This window comes from Juglans microcarpa x Juglans regia, chromosome 7D, assembly GCF_004785595.1.
Source record: "Juglans microcarpa x Juglans regia isolate MS1-56 chromosome 7D, Jm3101_v1.0, whole genome shotgun sequence".
NCBI classification, from domain to species: domain Eukaryota; kingdom Viridiplantae; phylum Streptophyta; class Magnoliopsida; order Fagales; family Juglandaceae; genus Juglans; species Juglans microcarpa x Juglans regia.
In genome coordinates, this window is record NC_054606.1 from 4,228,116 (window position 1) to 4,252,191 (window position 24,076).

Sequence of the window (24,076 nt, forward strand, 5' to 3'; positions counted from 1 at the left end):
GAGACTCTGGACTACTTCCGAGCACAAAGCCGCTAAGAACCAGAAGTACCCGTTGCCGACCATAAACAGATACCTACCTCCCTCTGCTCTCGTAAATCTGCATGCATGGATAAAAAACATAATATTGTTACCTCCGTGGAAATTTAAAAGTAGTATTAATCCAGAATGTTATCAGTTTTAATAAGTATACCAAATTATTAAACAAATGAAGGTTTCTAGATGTTAAACTCCTCACTTTCCATCAATTTAAACTTAACAACTAGCGATTTAATATATATATATATATATATTTATATATATATATATATATATAATATCAGAGTAAAAGTTGTGAATCATAACTCTAATTTTACTAAAATTCAAGTGCTCGCTACTTTTATATAAGGTTTTCATGATTAATCTCAAAATAACAGAATCAGTTTATGAGCCATATACATTATATAATTAATTGCAAATGCTTAAAAGTATAATAATCTGCAGCTTTATATCACAAAAGTTGAACATTGTAGGCTGTAGCAAACAGTTTCTTGAACCCTTTCCAAACGTGAACCAATTAAATCAACACCAAATACACATAACTAAGCTGCCAGTCTCTTCTTATTGAGCTGATCTTAGCATGTAATGCGATGGCCAAAATGAGCTCAGATTGAGTGACACAGTGTGGAACCTTACAATTTCTAAAACTAACCTCAATTTGTTGAGATAAATCTTAACAGCGACTTGGAATAATCAAATTAATTACCAAACAGTGAAAATAATACTCTCTCACTTTGTGTGAATCTGTTAAGAGGTAATTTAATAGAGAATAATTTAAAACAAAATCATATACACACAAAGGGCCAATAATTTTTTACATGGAAAACCCTTCAAAGCAAAGGAAAAAATCACGGGACCTATTCCAGTTAAACCTTCCACTATCAACAATGATGTGTACACAAATGTTCTCTCTAGATAACACTAGAACAATCAACAATAATCTCAAGAAAACACTTTCCTGGCAACCAAACAATGTGATAGAAGATATTTCACCAAAGATGATGCGTTATTGTTCACGACTACGAACACTAGAAAGACTACTCCCGATCTTCATCGTTCAGATTGTAGAGCCTTGAGTCGTGAATGTGTTTGTAAAATTTCAGCTCGATCGGAGCACAGATGACGCCAATCGGGACATTTGCTGGAAACTATACGACTTGCTCTGGTTTTTATAGCCTCTTTTTCTTCTTCTTCTTCTCTTACACGATTTCTCTCCTTTTTTTTTCGCACACTCTCTTTTACTAATAACAGCAGCACTTAGGTTTTAGTAAACCTAATTAAACTGGGCGTAAACCCTCTTTCCATGTGGGCTTAATGGACCCACATGAGCTATCCTCCATATAGGAAGGAACCCACACAACAAATCACCCCCTTCCCAACTATGTGGAGGGACTCACCATACTTGTTTTTGCTTTGCATATTTCAAGTTTTTGCATAGGTAGTGATTTTGTCATCATATCTAACTCATTCTCATTAGTATAAATTTTTTCAATCTATAACAACTTCGTATTTAATGCATTACAAATCCAGTGATACCTCACATCAATATATTAGAATCTTTAATGAAAGATCAAATTCTTACTGAGATGGATGGCACTCTGATTGTCACAATAGAGAGTATACTTCTCTTGTTTCTGACCTAGTTCTTCTAAGAACTTCTTCATCCATATCAACTCTTTGCTTGTTTCACTTATGACAATATACTCAATTTCTGTGATAGACAAAGAAACACATTTATGTAGTTTGTATTGCCATGACACAGCTCCCCTTGAATAAGTAATCAACTACCTTGAAGTGGACTTTCTGAAATCAATGTCAGCAGCTATATCTGCATCTGTAAAACTTTCAAATATAGGTTTACCATTTCCAAAGGATAAACATATCTTGGAAGTACCTCTGTGGTATCTCAAATCCATTTAACTGCATTTCAATGCTCTTTCTCTGGATTTGAGAGAAAACGATTGACTACTCCAACTGCATGAGCTATATTTGGCCTTGTGCATACCATTATGTATATTAGACTACCCACTGCTGAGGCATATATGACTCTTTCCATATCTTCATTCTCTCTATTTGTGGAATGACTTTGATTCGTGCTCAACTTAAAATGAGTAGCAAGAGGAGAGCTAATTGTCTTTGTTTTATTCATATTGAATCTGTCGAGTACTTTTTCAATATATCGTTCATGTGACATACACAACTTCTTCTCTTTTCTATCTCGGTAAATTCGAATACCAAGAATTTGCCTTGCTGGCCCATGTCCTTCATAGCAAAGGATTGATTTAACTGTTTCTTCAGATTTTCAATTCTTGAAGAATTCCTGCCAACAATCAACATGTCATCAACATAAAGCAGTAATATTAAACCTTCCACTATCAATAATGATGTGTATACAAATATTTTCTCTAGATAACACTAGGGCATATAATCAACAATAATCTCAAGAAAATACTTTTTTGGCAACCAAACAATGTGGTATAAGAGATTTCACCAAAGAAAATGTGGCACTGTTCATGGCTAAGAACACCAGAAAGACATTGCTTTAAATCTGATCTCCACCGTTCAGATTGTAGAGCCTTGAGTCGTGAATGTGTCTGCAAAATTTCAGCTCGATTGAACCACAGACGATGCCGATTGAAACATTTGGTGGAAACTGTACGGCCTACTCTGTTTTTGATAGCCTCTTTGTCTTCTTCTTCTTCTCTTACACGATTTTCCTCCTTTTTTTTCACACACTCTTTTCTACTAATAATAGCAGCACTTAGGTTTTAGTCAACCTAATTAAATTAGGCCTAAACCCTTTCTTCATGTGGACTTAATAGACCCATATGAACCATCCTCCATATAAGAGGGAACCCACATAACACAATTATCCAAGACGATGATCCCTACAGCGTGGACGGTTTTCGAGGCAATGAAGAAGTAGTTGTGGTCTTTGATTGTCAACTTCAAAGCCACCAAAGCACAAAGAGAAAGTGTTGTTCAGAGATAAATCTTAACCCTCGTTGACAGCCTCCTCACCCATTCCAACAACTCTCTCTCTCTCTCTCTCTCTCTCTCTCTCTCTCTCTCTCTCGCACTACAAGTCGATCGGATACAGAATATTAAAGACAATTGTTCTGAATATCGATCGGATGTGGTGTGTGTGAGAGAGAGAGATGGCCACTTTTGGAAAGATGGGAAGAGACAGGTCATGTAGTTGAACTTGAAACATTATGCGTTTTGAGTTTCGCTTTTTTCTTTCATTTTCGAGTTAGATTATGGAGGCCGGGAATAAATTATAATCGAATCAATGATTCAATATGAAATATATAAAAGCACACTACCATAGTCTTTTTAAGTGGAGATTGGAAAGTCACGAGTTGTACTTAACTTTATTATGTGATGAAAATTTTTATTTATAAGTTGGTGTGGACAACACATCTAGTTCATTACTTCTATACAAGCCTATAACTTGCGCAATGCACAGATAGTTATAAAACTATTAATCTAATCCAAAAAAATACATATAGACAAATGGTAGACCTCTTTCACATTAGTTTTATATATCCAAGAAACAAATAGGGAAGAAATAGTGTACTTATTGAAAAGAATGCAAGAAATCGTGAAACCGAATGTCTAGAAATACCTTGAATGATTTGGGAACTTTCAAATGTGGTGGAGAAATAATCCAAATAAAACTATGAATATAATCCAAATAAAATATACAGAAATTAAAAAAAGATGGAAGAAATTGTGAACCTATTAGAAATAATTCACCTTGCAAGAATGTTTGAGAATGTTCAGATGTGGTAATTCACCTTGCAAGAACGTTTGAGAACCTTTGGATGTGGTGGAGATTTCCTTAAGTGTTTCAAAGAGTCTTTAGAAATCCACTGTTATAGATTTTCTTTTACACCGCTTGACGATTCGCTTCCATCCTGCAATTCTCATTTTTCATTCGGTGCCTTATAAAATGGAATTGTCATTTTTGCGGTACGAATGCAACGGAAGAGAGTTGGGATTGCACCGCATGACGTTTCTTGAATTTGAAAAGATAAAGTAACCTATTTGTAGATGAACCGATACAATGAAGCCGAATGAACCAAGGAATGCGATTCTTGAATTTGAATAAAGCAGTTGGACCCGTGTAGTCAGATGTTGCAAAAGCTATGACCCATGTAGTTTACATAGCCAAAAAAATTGCTTTTAATGACAACTAGATGTCTAAAACTCAGCTTTTATGTTATTAAATAGATATGACATAATTTAAGTAATATGGATAGTGTGACAATATTTGAGAATATTATAACTCTTATGTTATTAATCTATAAGCATTTTCGAAATTCCATAGAATGCAGTACATACCACAACATCACAAAAAGACTTGCATACTAATTAATTACCAAAAAAGTTGCACGCACTTGCTGAAAACAGATTATTCTAGGCAACCAAACATATATAGTTGGAATGTGTCTCTAACATTCATAGAGTTTGGAAGAAAGGCGCGGAGTGAGGACAACTTCTAGGGCAGTTGACTTGGCCAAGATGACGCCTGACCCCTCAGTCATGTCCACTGGCTTGTTCAATGGCGTTGTTAACTCAAATCCCTGAAGCAAACGAGCTAGTGTCAATTGCGATACTTGCAAGGCAAACATATCTCCAGGGCAAGATCTTCTTCCAGACCCAAATGGTATGAATTCAAAATGTTGCCTTGAAGCTTCCATACTTGCATGGCTTGAGAGAAACCTCTCGGGCAAAAATTCATCAGGCTCCTTCCAAACCCTTGGGTCTCGATGCAACTTCCATATATTCACAAACAAACGAGTTCCCTTTGGAATGTAATAGCCACAAACTTGACAATCTTCCATTGCCTCGTGTGGAAGTAATAAAGGGGCTGGTGGGTATAAGCGCAAGGATTCTTTGACTACGGCTTGGAGGTAAACCAGATCTTTAATATCGTAATCTTCCACCCATCTATCCCTTCCAACTTTGAGATCTAGTTCTTCTTGGACACGTTTCAAAGCATGTTTATTGTTTAATAATAAGGATATGAGCCATGTCAGGTTAAGATATATGGTCTCAGAACCACCCAAGATGAGAATCTACAACATGAAAATAGGGCCATAGTTAGACAAATAAAAGAAATAAAGCTACAAAATTTATTAGAAAAGAGGTCAAAATTAGCTCATGAATAAGAATCTTATTTGATTAAAATGAGGTGTGCAATTCTATCAATTACCAATTTTATAAATGTGGACTTAATTGCAATGAAGAGAAATGTTCGTGGAATGATTTAATTTATATATTATTATCTATCAATTATTAAACTAACTCTTATTATTTTTTTTTTTTTTAAAAAAAAAAGTTGAATTTGGGCAAGATTATCCTATTGTAACATACGATTTAGGCGTTTACAAAAACGTTACTAACATTATACATACCATTGCAGTAGCCTTGATAATGGTTTCTCGAGTATGACCGAACATGGAATCCTCCTCAATTTGTGATATCATGACATCGATGAAGTCTGGCTCGTGGTTTAACCTCCTCGCAGTATGCTCTTCAACCCAACTTCCTATTAGAGAGTCAAATTCCCCTGCAACACGCTTCATAGATTTCACTTGGCCCTGCAAATCAAACCATCGAAGAAATGGAATTTGATCAAACATGCCAGGAGCCCCAGCTAAATACATGAATTCGCTTATAATTTTCCCTATTCGTGCTGCCTCTCCATCACTTCCACGGCCATTGGCATAACCAAAATATCTCTTCCTCGCTATAATTTTGCTTATTATTTTCAGGGTTAGGCTCTCAATCCATTCACTAATCACCACCCTAACTGGGTTGTGTTCGTTGCTCCTGCAAACAGAGTACAAATCTTTAACAAAAGTATCCACCTCAGAGACTTGCATATTTTTTAGTGTCTCAAGCCGGCGGCTAGAGAGGAGTTCAGAAACTGCTAGCTTTCGTATCTTACTCCAATACGGTCCATAAGGGCAGAACCCAAATCCTGCATAGTTGTAACCAAGGTACTTTCCCCGGACAGACATAGGGCGGGTAGCGAAAACCCTGTCATTTGTGGTGAAGCACTCCTTGACTGCCTCATGGCTACTAATCACAAGTGTACGTTTCATGCCAAACCGGAGCATGAAGATGGGACCATGCTTATCAGCCATGGCAGCCAAGGTTCTGACGATTGTGTTTCTGGAACGAAGTTGATGAAGGTGGCCAATAATCGGCAAGGCACCCGATGGTTCTGGGGCTAACCTACCCTTAGTATCATGACTAACAGTTACCCTCCTTAGATTGTACAATAGCACCAATACTAAAACCCCTGCAATTGCAAGTAGATGAGAAATGATTTCCATGTGCGTGTACGTTTTTGTGGTGATATTTGACTACCGGGCCGATTCGATTCGCCCAAGAATGATAAGAAGTAACTGAAATTAGTAATGGTGGTGCAATAAATATATAATGCAAATGTTCAGCCTAAAGAAGGGCTCACGTTGACATTCTGCCATGCTATCTACGTGCTACTTACTGCTTTTTATTTTAACGAGATAGGCATGTAAGGGTGTTAATAGAGGATTCGATTTGTGATTTCATGAGTTGGCAGTTTGAATTTATTATAAATAAGTTTGGGTCCAAACGCGTTGCTTTGATAATAAATGATTGATAAACGGCGTAATTGTGCGTCACCTTGCAAGACTAGCAATCAATTATTTTTAAATTATATAATATTTATTTTTATATACAATTTTTTTATTGTTGGGAGATAATATTAATATTAATAGTTGATTAATTACTTAATATTTTAAACTATTAATTTTTTTTGTTAATATATAATTCTATTTTATGAAAATATTAATTTTCTTATATGTTATTAGTTTGGATATTGATAATAAAATATTATATCATGGATTTTTTGTTATTATGAATGGTTTATATTGTTATCGTTATATTATATATGAAATTATATTAATTGAATTAAATATAAATATTCGGGTAAACTTAATACATTTTAACATATGAAATGGGTTGGAACATGTTAAATGGATCATGTTCAAGTCAATCCATTAATTATTAAACCAATTAAACATGTCATATCGTGTCACTTATTATTTATATAGGTCGTATTAAAATTTTAGGGTCTGATCCATTTAATTAAACATGTCATATTTGAGTTGACCCACATTATTTAATATTCATGAATTGATGTGATATGAACATGACCCATAAACACAAATTAGCTATTTTTTTTTTAAAGTAAGTTTTTTGTGTGCCAACAAACTTAGTTATAGCTCTAGTTTAATAAATAAATAAATAAATAATCCTGCCTTGGTCCCAGGGAAGGGAAGCTAAAGACGAATAAGTATTTGATCATGTTAATAAGTCCAGGTTTGGTAGTTACGTTATCAGTTGCTTGATTGTAATAATAATGTTAATAAATCCAGGTTTGGTAGTTACGTTATCGGTTGCTTGATTGTAATGATCATGTTAATAAATCCAGGTTTGGTAGTTACGTTATCAGTTACGTTATCAATGGCATAAGTTTGACTGGGGTTGTTCTCTCGGTGATGAGAGCATGATTAGGGATCTTCGTAGCAGTCTCAGAAGTTGGGATTAAGATGATATCATCCGATGTTACAGCTTTCGTTTGTTCAACGAAGAGATTGATGTTTGATTTATCTTTTGTCAGGTTGAGAGAGGCAGAAGAAGGGCGTTGCTACAGCAACCGCTCTTACTTCTTGCTTTTGATTCTCCCTTGACGTGAAATGCCACGTTACTTTAAAAAAAAAAAAAAAAAAAAAAAGTGTCATTTACTTCTTTCTTCCTTCTTTCTGAATAAAAAATGTCCCAAAACTCCTCCCCGACTGATCTCGTCTAGCACCGGTACTAGTCCACAGGGCACAAGAGACCCATTCCGGCATTCTTTATTACGGCTCTCTTAGTCCGACCTCCAATCCAAGAGGTAGATTTATTTCCTTCTTCTTCAAACTAAACTATCTCTGTTATTTTTGGATTTTGCATCGTTTGATAGTGTATTTTGTACAAAAAATCCTACATAGATAGCAGGTGGTGCCACATTTCTTTGGGTACAGACTGCTTGTATCTCATAACCTTCGGAGAACAAATGATGCAAGCGCGAGATGTCATTGAGCATCTTTGAAAAACAGAGACCATCGAGAAATTAGGACTAAAAAAACAGAGGCCACCCTCCCAAGCATCTTTAAAAAATAGAGGCCATGATACGAATATTTGCATGAACCTTGGCCAAAAGCAGTTGATCGATTGAGGGGTGGGGATCGTATTGCAGGCAAATAGTTATAGGTTTTTTTTTGTTGGGCGCAATATTATAGTTTTTTTTTTTTTGTAGACAAACCCGGCACCTGCATCGCTCGCCCTCAACTCCTTTCCCTCGACACCTACATCGGCAAATTCACCCACGGCGGTAGCTTCCACCTCATCTTTCAGTCTTTGAGTATCATCTATCCAAATGCCAAGCACAAAGTTTGGCTCAAACCTACCTCGTTCCTATACAGGAACCACGTTTTTGAAAACTAGGTTAGGGAGGATTACCGAGAATATTGCGCCCAGTGACAGCGTTGTGGTGTTCTCCATGTCGGATGTGCCTCTGGGTTTTGGGATTGCCGCCAAGAGTACCCAAGATTGTAGAAAGTTGGACCAAAATGAGATTGTGGTGCTACACCAGGCAGATATTGGGGAGTATTTGAGGATGAAGGATGAGCTTTTGAGTTTTTGGGGGAGGACTTGCAGCTGATTTGGAGTTTTGGAGAGGTTTTGGCGAATGAGTCAGTGGTATGTTGTGATATCTAAGGGTTTATATAAGTGGATCTTAACTGATTTTGGTTAATACGAGGTCGAGTTATGTGAAGTTTTGATTATCAAAAAAGGAAAAAAAAAGGACAAATCCAACACTACACAAAATGCAAGGAGAGGGGAGAGGATTTTCGAGAGGGAGAGATGGTTTGAAGAAGGTAGCGTTTTTATTTTTGGGAGGGAGAAACAAGTAGGGTTTTCAAGATGTAGGGAGAGGGGACGGAGAAGAAGGTAGTGAGTTTTCAGGAGGGAGAAGCAGTCGTTTTTGGGATGTAGGCATGGTATTTTTTAAGAGTATTGCTAGAGCCACCGCTAGTGGCTCCCGTTGGGAGCTATCGCTGGCCTTTTTTGATATATTTTTTTTCAATTATTTTTTATAGAATTTTTTTGATAATTTTTAATATTTTTAAAAAAATAAAGTAAATTTAAAATATTATTAAAAAATACTTTCTTAATTATAAAATAAAAAAAATTATTAAAAAATACTTCCTTAATCACGAAGTAAAATAAAAAATTATGAATTATTAAAAAAAATATTTGTTAATAATTAAAGAAATAAATTTTAATAATATTATGAATTTTTTTATTTTTTTTAAATATTTAAAATTGTTAAAAAAATTTATATAAAAAATATTAAAAAAATATAAAAATAAATACATAAAAATGCTAAGCGGTAGCTCCAGTGAGAATTGGGAGTGAGACGCTTAGTATTTTTTATTTTTTAATCAATTAGATCATGACACTTAGATGTCACATCAATCGGAACGCTCAAGCGGGAAGAAAGAGTGATGGGGCTATCATTTTCTGGTGGAAGAATGGTTGGTAGAAGATACTGGAGGGTGGATATGGAATGGTAAAAGAAGGGTTTGGTGGGGTTCATAAAGTAGAAACTATTGGAGGAGAGAAAGAAACTCGAGATTCGTTTGTTTATATGAGATGAGATTAAAATTAAAAAGTTAAATAAAATATTATTAAAATATATTTTTTAATATTATTTTTATTTTAAGATTTGAAAAAATTAAATTATTTATTTTATTTTATATAAAAATTTAAAAAAATTATAATGATAAAGTGAGATGAGATGAGGTAAAATATTTCTTAAAAACAAACTAGACCTCATCTTCAGAGAGAGGATCCTTACAGTTGGGGCAGTGTTCTTTCACAGAACGAGTCGAATTCAAAAAATAATAGACGAGTAATTGTTAAGTGATTCTAAAAAATCATCAGAATAAATTATTTCAAGGTTAGCGCATGATCAACGTTAAAAAGTTAGAATAATAATCCTTCGTAATATATATAATAATAAGTACGAGACTTTTTTTAATCCAATCCAATTGGTCACATTTCTTCAAATCATATGATTTGGACAACTCAGAATTTTAAGAATTTTTTAATTTTATTAGATAATAAAAGGAGATAATTCGAAATGAAAGTTAAAATTTAAATATATTTTTTAATATTATTATTTTAAAATTATAAAAATAAATTAATAAATTATTTATTATATTTTATATAAAAATTTAAAAAAATTATAACGATAAATAGAACAATAATCTGTTAACCATGTTTACAAAACCGACAAATTACATCTATAAATGTAACTTTTTGACATTTGAGCCTGCTCTTGGAAAATGTTCCAATGTGTGGTACCAGGGCCTGCCTCATCTACCTTATCCCAAAATTTTTTTATCTTATTTCTTAGAAAAAAGTCATATGCAGTTGTCTGTGACAAGTGTGGGACAAATGCGTCTTACGCAAAAAAATTAAAAACGAACCGTTTCGTGTTTGACTCTATTTCTCAGATCATCGACTCTCTCTCTTTCTATTTTCCTCTCTTTGTATTTCGCTGAGTTCTCAACTGTTTGTCTTTTTCTTCATTCTTCTTTGATTGCTTGCTCTGAATGTGGTGTTGTTCATCTTCTTCTTCTTTTCATTACAGATCATTTTCATTACAAATCAATTCTTATTTAAATATAGATCATTTTATATATTCTTCTCATCCCAACAGTTAAATTTTATCTCCAACACGAACTTTGCATTCCTTAGTTTCCATCTCCTCTCTGCTTGGCCTGTAGTTCGATGCTCTCTGATCTCCCTCACGCTCATTGGTTTCTCCGCTTCTAAGTCTACACACACGCGCCATCGGTACATAATCTAGTGTTTCGACTTGCATAGAGAGAAAGAGAGTTTGGCAATGGCGAGTGGCGGTGTTAGCGAGGAAGTACTGAGAAACAAGCAGGTGATGTTGAGGGACTATGTCAGTAAAATATTAAAATAATATTTTAGTTTTATAATATTTTTATTTAATTTCTTTTCTTTTCTTTTCTAAAAATTAAATAAAATATCTTAATTCAAATCATTTTACTATTATTTAAAAATAATTTTACTACTATTCAATATTATTTTATTACTATTTACAAATTTCTCAATATATTTTCTTTTCCCAAGCATTCACTTGATCTTGAATCGAATCAGATAGACAACCCATATCGTCGCCATGAAGATGGTGAGATTTAGAACCGTGACTGTCGCCCTCAACAAAGAGACTGCAGCAATCTTGCAATTAGGACCAGAGCTGTGAGTTCTTGACTCAACCTCATACTCATCTACCAATTCTTTAAATTATATACATCCTCCTATTATTTCTAATTTTATATACACTATTACCATTCATTATTTTAATATTACTTTTTATATATTTTTTACTATTTTTTATTACTATTCATTACTATTTAATATTTTATAATAATTTTTAAACTATTATTTACAGAATATATCAGATCACATCATTATTCAAACGTAACCTAAAGTAAGAGTGTTTAACTGGACCCTTTTTTTTTTTGGATCCGATCCGAAACTTGAAAATCAAGATGCATCCGGACAGTTATCCACCCGTATTACACCCGGGCAGTTAAAAAATTCTAGATTCGGTTATATGACCCGATTATCTGTAACCGAGTCATTTAAAAGGAAAAAAACCCGCCACTTTCTCGTCTTCAGTCGAAATTGTCTTCGACTCTTCGGGTTTGCTTTCTCGAATTGTTAGGGTTTGCTTTCTCATCTTCTTGAATCCGCCGTCTCTCTCGGTCTCGAATCTGCCTTCTCTCTCACTTGGAGTTTGCAGCTTTTTCGTCTTCTCCAATCCCTTTCGGCCTTCTCTCTTAAGGCTCTGTTATCTCTCGCCTCTTTCTCGTCTTCAGAAACTTCAAAGTGTTTTGTGCATCTGGGTGAGACACGCAGAGACTACCATTCGTATCCTCTCTCTCTCTCTAAGCTCTTAAGATATTTTCCTTTACTCTGTAAGCTTATTTCGATACTTTATTAGTGGATTTTTTCTTTTGCTCTGTTTTTCACATGAGATTTAGTTTTAATCGTTGTTTTATGTAATACTCTGTTTGTTTGATTTATATTATTTTTCATTTGCTCTGTTTTTCACATTGGATTTAGTTTTCTTGCCGTTACAGTGGGTTTATGGCATTATACCTTTTATTTCCGTCTGCTTTTGGTATAATATAAGGAATGTTTTAGTACTACTAGCTTGTGCATATATATATATATATATATATATATATATATATATATCTACTCTCTTTTGTACCAAAATTATATCTACTCCTTGAATTGAAAAACTCATGGAGTTTTAATTAATTACATATATATAATCACTTGACAACTACTAATTTTTTGTCTTAAGCTGATGATTAATGAGCACAATAATATTATTAATCCAAGACAATAATATCAAATATGCGCGCGCACATATATATATATTTATATATGGTTGTAAATATAGAAGATTAACTTGTTTCTATTTGTGAATATAAATGTATAGCTAGCCATGCATGGAGACAGATATGATTTTGGGATATAAATTATATATACACAATAGTATTATTTTTTGAACTTATTAATATAATTTAAAAAGTAATTTTGTAAAATTAAAATATTCAAATCGAGAAGAATATTTTAACATTTTGATGAGGTTATATATATTGTCTTATTAGTTACTGTAAAAGAATTACAAAAGTTATCAGTGTAACAATATTCATATTTGATATATCAAGATTTGCCTGCTTGAAGAGTAGCTGCAGAGGGGTTTCTCTGAGGATGGAGAAATGGACTTGTTGGCTTCAAAGGTGTAACTAGATACTTGTTGTGCATATATCTTTATATACTAGTGCAGAGCAACGTGCTAAGCACATTTTTCTAGTTTAATGAAATGATTAATCTTAAGAAATAATATGAATTTTATAAAAAAAAAATATAGTTTTCAATCAATAAACAATTTTAATTTCAATAAACAATTAATAAACAATTTGATTGTTTGTATTGCGATTTCATTGATTTCTATGCACTACAAACAATCAAATTATATATACTTTAAATAAAAAAAAATGAAAGTAACAAAATAATATATCAAATCAAAAAATACCAAGACAAGAAAACCTATTCTTTGAAACCTATTCTAATCAAATTTTTACATTTTTTAACAATAGCAATGTCAATATTTATTATAACATTTGATTAGCTGACATTTCATTGTTATATTAATAATTAACTAATTTTTATTTATTAATTGATAATTTAGTGATTATATGTATTGGTAATAAAGAAGCTAAAAGTCTAAATAAAAATACCTTAAAATATTGGTAATGAAGAAGTATTGGTAAAGCAGTCAATTGGTTTAAATTTTTTTTTTTCCTTGGCAGTGTTGCTCTGTCTCGTAAATATATCCAACGAGTTTGCTGAAAAATCTCTTTATACGTAAAGCTGCAGTGCAGAAAGATGACTTACGATTTCAACCAACGCACACAAAATATCAAGATCGAGTCTTAATATATCTTCTATGCCAATTGGTCTACACCTCGATAATCACTTTTACTTGTCTGTAATTCTGTACTCCTGCCTAAATCCTAGTGCCCATCAATATCTTATGTCGTTAATTTCAAAATCCATCTATTAGGGTGATATTATAATAGTATCCTTTGTTAATGGTCATGGTCAGAACAGAAATTATATATAGAATTATATAGGAGAAAGGCCATGATGGCCTGCAGTTTGCTTGCCGGAGATCAATATCATCATTTATTATTACTTGTTAAATTAAAAAACAATTCATTCTCATCAGTTGTGTCAGGCTCAGTGATTGATAGAGGATACTTTGTTTATATGCTTGACCGCCTCTGAATGTGAGTAGGTAGTAGCTGGCTAGAATTTTGGGCCAGTTTTTCCTATTAATTGAGGTTAGTTTTTTTTTTTTTTTCTTTTCTGTAGTAACAAAAAACAATCAAATTATAAATAAATAATAAATGCCATTAAAAAAAAATATGCTGGACCTTTCTTATGCTCATTGGGCTGCCCAAGAACCTGGGGAAAAGATTTTTTTTTTTTTGTTTGAAAAAAAATAATTATGAAGAACTTAATGATAATTGGAAAAACAATTTTGAAGAACAATTATAGAGCAATATTAGGAAAAAAAAAAGAACTGAATGATATTAAAGAGGAGCAATTAAGAAAAGAAACGACAGCAAATATAGTTTCTTAAATATTAAAGCTAGCTAGCATAATTAAAGCGGGCACTATTTCTTGATTTTAATTGAGATGCAAGATGAAATCATGAATTCTCTGATCAATTAAGGCTATATATAGTGCCGATAATTCAAAAACCAGATCGTCTATGGTTCTCTCTCTCTTCAACCATGGCTGTCTCTCTCTATGGTTCTCCATGGCACCGTACCCAACCTCCAAGCTTTGTGGTTGCCATCGATCGAGGGCCACTCGTCCATGAGGTGCGGTGCCTATCCGTAGCTCCTTCGTGAGTCAAATCACTGGCCAGGATAATCCTGCCCAGCCACCTAAAAGTGACGTAGCGTCGTGCCCCCCAGCCCAGGCCCCAGATCCGCCGTTGTGATCAGCCAAGGAGCACCGAAGTCGTTTGACAACCCCTCGCCAAATCCCTCTCTCCTCGAGCTCCTCCCTCAACATGCAAATAAAAAACAAAGAATCCAAAATCAGATATTGGATCATCTTCAACAACATGAAAAAAGATCTATTTTTTCATAAAAAAAGTTACAACTCTGGATAGAGAGAGGGGAAGAGGGAAGACGCCCAGGGTAGTCCAGCTCAGCCACTTGAAAGCGATGCAGCGTAATGCTCCCCTGTCCAGATTCGCCGCTGTGATCTATTTTTTTATAAATCTGTAAATCACACAACTAAAAGAAAGCCACGACTCCAGATAGTGAGGGGAAGAGGAAAAAAATGCAGAATGATAAGATCACAAAAATTTATCTACAATCTTCAAACCAGTTCAACGGTATGAAATAAAAAATTCAATGATGCAGAATACAAACTTGAAAATAGAAGATGCAAAGAAGAGATAGATAGAGAGAAGAAGAAGATGAGAGAAGAAGGTCATTTCGGTGAGATAGATAGACGGTAGCGTCCTGGAGTACAAACCCGGGCTTGCTTGGCTAGAGAATGGCCCAGACAATGAGCACAGTCACCAAGACGATGAGGTTGAAGATGAGGATGCCGCACCTCAATGGAACAAGAAGCGCCCTGAGGATTAAGGAAATTGTCGAAAATTTTCGCTTATATGGACGAAAGCTGCGTTCTTTAACGCGGATACAAAATCATTAACACAAGCAAAATTATCTCTTTCCTATACACTGACTATTGACCTGCGAAAGAAAATTTTTTTTTATGGGTCTTTTCCTCAGCTTTATTTTTTCTCTCATCCTTAATCTTTTTCTCTTTTATTCTTTTTAAGTGTTATGTCAGATGGATGGGTTGATCGATAAAAATAAGGGATAAAAAAGGTAAAAATACGAATAAAACAAAATCAACTAAAGTATAAAAAGGATAAACGAACAAAATAAAGTGATAAAATTGTAAAAGTGCAAACAGTAAACTGCGGTGACAATTAACGTTAATTTAACGGATAATAATGGGAAATAAGAATTGCCGTTTAGTCACCGTTTAATAGCTGCTTATATAATAGTATAGATATAGATATAAAAAGGGATATGAAACGGAATTTTTTTGTTTTAACAGTTTTTATTGTTTTCCCGTTAAACGCTAACGCCGTTTGATTAAATTTGTACTGTGGTCTAACTTGTGGTCTGGATTACTCTGATCCATTTTTTTGAAGCCGATCTTTCAACTTCCATAGTTTTGACTTAAATAAAGTTCAAGAACAAATTCTCCAAACACGGACAAGGATACAACAGCCAGTTGTGCTGAACGTTAATGGTAGAAGCAGATTCTCTCAACAAAATTACTCTGCTTGAGATTGTTCTTCAATAATTTTTTTTTTCTTTCTGATTTTTGGGTTTGTGCAGCTATTGAGGCGTGTCAGTAGCTGGTTTTTTGTCGGATTTTTCCGATAAAACAGTCTGCTTCATCCGATGATGATAATGAAGAGCCCCATTCGCACGAGGCCAATAAGGAGACGGTGATCCGCAATGATAGTAAGAAGAAATCTGATTGGATTAGATCTGTTCAGTTGTGGAATAACCCAACCTCAGATCCACGACCCAAAGAGGTAGAAAATGAAAAAAAAAAATTTTTTTTTGTAGTTTTGTTTGGTTGCTGAGTAAACTCGAGGGAAAGGATGGGAAAGATTGAAACTTTTTAAAGGTTTTTTGCAGGATGTACCGAGAAAGGCAACTGATTTGAAGAGGAACGGTGGCAGTGGCGGTGGTGGTGGTGGTTTCCTGCCTTTCTAAAGAGAGAAAAGTGTTGGGAAGAGCAGTGCATCAGAGGGAAAAATGCCTTCTTCTCTGGCACAGGAGGCGGCGCCAGCTGTGGGGGTGGCTACGACGAGTTCTTCATTTTTGTGTCGGTGCTATGTGGGTATGGTTTTTGTTGATTCTATTTCTTTTCACTCTGTGGGATGTGAATTTGAAGGATGGTTTGATTTTTTTTTTTCTCGTTTCGTATGGATTTTTTTATTTCATTTTTTTTTTGCTCGTTGGGTTTTTGTTCTCCATTTTTTTTTTTTTTTTATGTGAATCTGCTTGTTGGATTTTTGTTCTCAATTTTTCTTGCAGTACATGGAATGTGAAGCAGATAAGAAACCATTCCAGCTTGTTTATCTTCCTATCAAGAACAAGTAAAAAAAAAATTATAATGTTAGTTATGCCAGCATATTATGGTTTACATTACCTCATTAAAGTACAATGAGTAGATTCATAAAATTTTTTTTCTTGCCTTATGTAGATATTACATGACTTGTGCTTGTGTTGATTACTGGGGAGTTATTCTTCCACGCCTTTATGTTTTGAAGGGGTTATCTTTGATCCAGTTGCGTGGCCAGATGAAGCAGGTAATATTAGCACACTGAGTCAATAGGTGATATTTGCGCATGTGAACTTGACATTCCAGATGTTGATTGTATCCTGCAAGTAGCTTAATAGCCACCTAGATTGGTGTAGCCTATTTGTTCTGTTATAAAGATATATTCTTTTTTTCTTTTAAATTTTACTTTTAAAGCTAAGTGTTAAGTGGTGATTTATCTATTGGTTGCTCTTACATATGATCCTCCTCAAAACCCAGATGTTTTCATACACAGAGTCGGCCGAATTGCCCGGATGGGTAGACAAGGAAATGCCATTGTTTTTCTATTGCCAAAGGTGAAATTCTTAGATCAGTATCCATGTGATAATTAAGCTCTATTTTCATTCATTTTTCATCTGTTGGTTTTAATTTAAGATGAGAATATTTTTAGTTCCATTCTTACAGGAGGAAGCTTATATAGAATTCCTACAGATAAAAAGGGTTTTTTCTTCTAGAGAGGAAATGCTCAGATGAGGCTCCTGATGTTGTTCCTCAGGTAATCATTAATTTGTGCCACTCTCTCTCTAAAATGATAACTCTCTTTCTCACTAAAAGTGCAGCATTGAAAATGTATAAAAAGAGCAGAATTCTTTTCCCCTTCTGGTAGATCTTGTAGAGCTGTCTTTCAAGTGAGATTCGAGAATGTTAGGGCTTTCTTTTTCTGATAAGAAATTTGTCGGAAAAAAACTGTGGAGTTGAGGTAAATTATGCTACACTTATATATTGGTTTTTGTAGTTTTGTTTTCGTTTGATTTGAAATTTGATGTCTTTCCAATTTCTTGGGTTGAGGTTTCATTTACAGTTTGTTTGCACAATAATTGGGATATGTTAGTTGGATATTTTGGTTGACATATCATGTTTCTCGTGCAGAGCGTGAACTTTATTGTATGAGAATTGGTCTGATTCATTCCCTTAGCACAGATTAGTGAGTTTGTGTAGTGGGTGTATACTTTATTTGCGTAACGGATTTATTGATTTACCGTTGGTGGTGGTATGGGTGATTGGAGATTTTGGATTGTGTTCAGGCAATATGAATCAGAATAGGACCAGAAACCAGAGGAGCAGAGAAATGTGGCAAACGCTCTTTTCACATTAAACCACTGCTAAAATTTGTTAGATAATTTATTAATCATTTTTCTTTTGTAAAAGATAATATAATTTTTGTAAAAAATCTAACTAGGCAAACGTCCCTTGGACGTTGCTCTATTACTAGTATATATATATATATATTTATATATAAAGAGATGTTCGCCTGCACCTATATGATCATTACCATGAAATTATAATAATAACTTCATTGCAATCTGTTGGTATAATCAAAGCAATAAATGGAAATTCTTAGGTTATGATATATATTCCTGTTCGAATTATATTTACGTCCTGGGTTTTGTGAGGTTAATTAATGTTTTGGTACCTTCCTTTGAATCTTTCGGCAATTTCGATTATAACATATATATATATATATATTCTTCTGAATTATATATGTTTAATCTTCATACCAAAATGGCCGGCATTTTGAAGGATAAAGGTAAAAGATGAATCATGAATTGGGTTGGTTTCTACATAAGTCTGATCTGATCATATATATATATATAAATATATATATATATATACACACACACACACATATATACTTTTGTGGATCTGAATTCCTGCTTATGATCATCAGAGAACGCGGTGGTTCCTTGCACTTTCTCTACTTTGCTGCTTACTAAAAGAACATATATACGAGTAGTACTGCAGCTTTGAGAACATTTTTTGGTTTTTTTATTTTTGTGTTGCAAGCAGAATTCTTCCATGCACAATAATTTTTTTGGCTATCACATTAGCTATTGGTTTGATTTTTACTATAGATTTTTTTTTTCTTATGTTTAAAACAGATGCAAGGTAGTTTTAGTGGTAGTGTTGGTGGATCAGCGCCTATTTCATTGGACATGGAGGAAAACACTAGTCCTTTAGTACCTTCCTCTATGAATACCCAAAACCCCACACCTTCTCTCCCCCCAAAGTCAAAAAGGGCCAAGAAGGTTACGAATTAATCTCATGTATGGGATCATTTTACAAGGGTTAAACTTGTTGATCCCATTGCACCTAAAGTTCAATGCAATTATTGCTTTAAGATTTATGGATGTCATTATAAAAATGGTACTTCATCAATAATATCATACCATCTAAGATATTCTTATCCGAACTCTCCCATTAGAGATAATAAAAATCTTGGGAAGGATAAATCATCATCATACACTGAAGTTAGGATGGATGGTAAATGATCAAATCTTCAAGTATTAGGACAATAATCGTGAAAAATTAAAGGCGATGGTTTCCAATTTGTTTATCCAGTGTGAATTGCCATTCAAGGTTATAGAGCATTCGGCATTTGTTAAACTTTTGGGTTATTTAGAGCCTAGACACACTTTGTCATCCCGAACCACCTTCCAAAAAGAGTGTATTAGTTTATACAAGGAGGAGAAGCAAAAGTTGAAGGCATTGTTGAGCAGTCAAAGAGTTTGTTTGACCACCGATATTGGAAATCGGTGCAAAACAAGAATTATATTTATGTTACATGTCATTATGTTGATCAAAGTTGGATATTACACATGAAAATTATAATGTTTTTGAAGATTCCTAATAGGGGTGTGAGACCATTGTTTGGATGTTAAGAGTCTTGCTTAGCGGATTGGGAGATTAACCGCCTTTGTACGATCACCATGGATAATGCCTCCTCTAATGATGTTGCTATTGATCATGTGATGAGAAACATAAGAGATAATGAGTTCACAATTTTGGGAGGCGAGTTCATACATGTGCGATGTGCTGCACATATTTTAAACCTCATTGTATGTGATGATTTAAAAATTATTCATGATGATGTAAATAAGATTAGAAAAGCAATAATATTTGTGAGGTCCTCACCGGCAAGGCTTGATATGTTTCAAACGTGTGCAAACGAGCTGAATATTGTTTGTGAAAAAATGGTGTGTCTAGATGTTCCTACTAGATGGAACTCAATATACCTAATGCTTAGTATTGTTGAAAAATACGAAAGAGCTTTTGTACTAATGGGAGTGAAGGAGTCACAGCTTTTGGCGCCTCCGTTTGAAGATTGGCAAATGGCTCATATTTTTATTAAGTTTTTAAAAGTTTTTTATGATGCCACTTTGAAAATCTCTGGCTCATTGTATGTGACCTCTAATATGTTATTTCAACAAATTTGTACAATTGAGAACACTTTGAACAACATGGGTCAGAGTGAGGATGATATGTTGATGAAGATGGCTTCTACTATAAAACTTAAGTTTGATAAATATTAGGGGAAAACAGATAGGTTGAACATGATTGTTTATGTAGTATTTGTCCTTAACCCTCAATATAAGATTACAGTCTTGTCATATTGGTTAAAAAAGTGCAAAGAGGATGAATGCGGAGATAGAATTGAGGCCAAAGTAAGATTGCTCATGAATCGTTTGATTGAGCAATACCACAAGTTTTATGGGTTAGGTAGTAGAAGATCAAATATGGCCCATAGAAGTTTCTCAAGTATTATTGGTGATGACTTGGACTGTAAAGATTTTGATACAGCTCTAGAGCAATATCTTGAGAAGCAAAACAGTTCAATACTTAGCTCGGACATGGATAGGTATTTGTCGGATGTGATTGAACCAAAAATACCCGAGTTTGATATGTTGGATTGGTGGAAGAACTCATTTAGATATCCCATCCTTACGGAGATCGCACGTGATGTATTGGACATCCCTATTTCCACCGTTGCATTCGAGTCCTCATTCAACACCGGTGGACATGTAATAGACCCATACCAAAGCTCATTAGCTCTGGAGACTGTCCAAGCACTAATTTGCACTCAAAATTGGTTGACTTGTGAACTACTTAGTTCTTGGGAGATCAAGGAGCATGTAGAACACGTTGACATCGAAGGTAAATACTTTTATTTGTTAAGTTTGATTTTTTATTATTAATTTATCCATTTAACTTAACCTTTACATTTTTTTCTGCTTAAGGTAACCCTCTTCCTTCAACTTCAGCAACTTAAGCAACTTTAACTTCAACTTAACCATCTTCTTAAGGTTCCCTTTATTTTTGTAATAATTCATTTAAGGCTCTGTTTGTTTGGTTTAATATTATTTTTCCTTCTGTATCAAAATTCCATTGTCTTGTAGATTCTCTAGGATGAGCAAGAAGCAGCAGCAATTAAATGCAGAGATTAATGCTGGTTTGTTTTGATTTCTGGTTTATATGGTCCAGATTTTGATACCAATAACTGCAAGGTATGATCATATAGGACAGATCTTGAGCTCCAAATTCTTGATTTCCTTTATGAAAATTCAACTAGAAGTGACTGAAGACAATTGGTCTCAGCCTAGTCTTTTGTTTTAACTTTTTAATGCTCCACTCAACAGAAAGGTATCTATCATAAATGTGTTTTCTTCATCACTGGATAGATATCTGACAGGTAACTTGCTCAATGGACCTATTCTAGAATGGATCAAGGGAAGAGATAGCCGCTAGTATGTTTTCCATCTGAACTACTGCAAAACGTTTGCATGAGACCTGGATCCATTTATGAGTTTTTTTATTTGCGACTCAGAAGCATATTCGTTTATCTATAATATAATTTTCAAAGCATGACCTTTTCTTATGTTGAGTCAAGTCATCCATTTTTCTGTTATATAACCAAAAATTTTGTAATTTAAGTTTAAAATAATTTGAAATGATGTGTCAACAAATATGTAACGTTTTATATATATCTAAATTCATATGCATGAAATCTTACTCTTGATGGGGTTTCTTCGCCTGACCTCTTTAGGTGTTATTCTTAGAACATTTGTTGTGAAATGGGTGAAATAATCCCATTTTGCAGGCAGCTTCATTTGTATCATTATCCATGTGGTGCCACCAAGAAATAGTGTCAATTTTCATTACATTATTCAAATTTTCTTGATTTGTCTTTGGTAAGATCATATGTCATTAAACCATTGATGTCTGTTCACAAGACTTGATACATCATTCATTAGCTCAATTTAAGAAATTTTATATTTAATGGGTTGAACCTTCACCCTAATTGAAGCCTGGTTGATAATATACTGTGATTTGGTCATTTTCAAATTTGACTTTGATTGTAAAATATAGACAAGCATCTTATGTCAAACTTGTTTGTTGCAGTTGAGCATTGGGAAACAGTGGAAGGAGCGTCTCGATTACAACGAAACAATAGGATTTATAATCCATGTAAGGATGTTATTTTTGGAGCACTGATGCTATCAGCATTTTTTTAAAATTTGGCCACCTATTTTTTTTTTTTTTTTTAAATTCCTGTGGTTTCCATTCCAGATTGCTATCAGCATTGATACCATATTCAAGATGTGAAGACTAATGCATTTTGATCTTTGTAAATTTATGTTTTAGTTTAGTTAGTTGTGATATATTATTATTTCCTTTGATCTTTGTAAATTTATGTTTTGCACTGTGATGTAACAACAATATTATTTATTTTACATTTTTATTGATTTTGTTTGTTAATTGATTTTTTTTTATAAAAATATTTTAAAAAGTGTTTAAATTATTTTTTTAAAACAATCTGGGCAATTTAAGCATATCAGAATTTTTTTTTAAAATCATTTTTTTTTAAGTTTTAAAGTATTTTTAAAATAAATAAAATAAAATAAAAGCCGGATTTATCCGGTTATAACTGGATTAAATCCGGTTATATGTCTGGATTAAATTCAGATTAATCTGGACGGATAACCGTCCGGATTTTAACATTCAGATCCGGATCCGGTTATGGCCAGATATCCGGATCCGGATGAACACTCCTAATCTAAAGTACTTTGGGACTTAAATTTTGGCTTTACAACATTTCTTGCAGATAGATGATGCCTCTCACGCCATGCCATTGGGAGTGATCTTGACGTCAGATGAAAGAAAATTTTGCATTTTTCCCCAAGGAAGGAGTAGAAAAGTCAGAAAAACGAATTAAAGAGTGGTGTTCTGAATAATATCGATCGGATGTGGTTTGAGAGAGACATCAGCAGTTTTTGGAAAGAGAGGAAGAGGAAGGGCATGCAGTTGGTCTTGAAACATTACGTGGCTGGCATTTATTTTCCTCGTACGTACGTTGGCCCATTACATGCTAAGATCAGCTCAATAAGAAGAGACTGGCAGCTTAGTTATGTGTATTTGGTGTTGATTTAATTGGTTCGCGTTTGGAAAGGTGTTCAAGAAACTGTTTGCTACAGCCTATAGATACGTTTGTCATGAATTATATTAGCATTGCAAAAGAGCCAAAGGCAAACCAATCATCAAACCAACTCCTCAACAAATATATGTATTAAAGTTGCTTTGAAAATTCATAAAATTACAAATAATAACACAAATTCATAAAATATATAAATACGTATATAGTGGTGAGATAAAAAGGAATCTTTATCTTGTGGTCCAAACTCTGGAGCCAAGAGAATGAGACTCAAGGCTGAAATGGAACCAATGTTCAAAACTGAAAAAGTTTTTTTTTTTTTTTTTTTTAAATGTAGAATAGGGAAAAATATTACTTTGAAGGAAAGCAAGAAGATCTGAATGAATTTAAAAAAAAAAATATTACTTTTAAAAAAATGAATTTAGTTCTTTACCCGCTTGTCTCGAAAACTTCGTGTACCAAAAAGCACTATAAAAGAAATCATATTTATAAAAGATAAAACACTATACAAAGAATGAGAAAACTTGGCAACATTTCAGTTGCCTTTTATAACAATTAAGCATAAAGGAAAGTACATATAATAAATAATATAATTTTTAAATATATTATGAGTTAATAATTTAAAAAAAATACTTATATAACTAAACTTATATCTTGGATAGAATTAATAAT

General features: G+C 33.7%; 1 protein-coding gene and 1 long non-coding RNA gene across 2 annotated transcripts; both read right to left on the bottom strand.

Moving 5' to 3' along the window:
- Nucleotides 1–4,449: 4,449 nt before the first annotated feature.
- On the bottom strand, nucleotides 4,450–6,386 carry LOC121238736 (xanthotoxin 5-hydroxylase CYP82C4-like). The gene is made up of 2 exons (XM_041135744.1): nucleotides 5,460–6,386; nucleotides 4,450–5,120 (listed from the first exon to the last, which is right to left on the bottom strand). Exons 1-2 carry the CDS (start codon nucleotides 6,384–6,386, stop codon nucleotides 4,494–4,496), a joined length of 1,554 nt encoding a protein of 517 aa, XP_040991678.1. The 3' UTR covers nucleotides 4,450–4,493.
- Nucleotides 6,387–14,349: 7,963 nt separating this feature from the next.
- Nucleotides 14,350–15,479, bottom strand: LOC121238737. The gene is made up of 2 exons (XR_005935156.1): nucleotides 15,316–15,479; nucleotides 14,350–15,056 (listed from the first exon to the last, which is right to left on the bottom strand). It is a non-coding gene; the product is annotated as an uncharacterized LOC121238737 (long non-coding RNA).
- Between the last annotated feature and the right edge of the window lie 8,597 nt (nucleotides 15,480–24,076).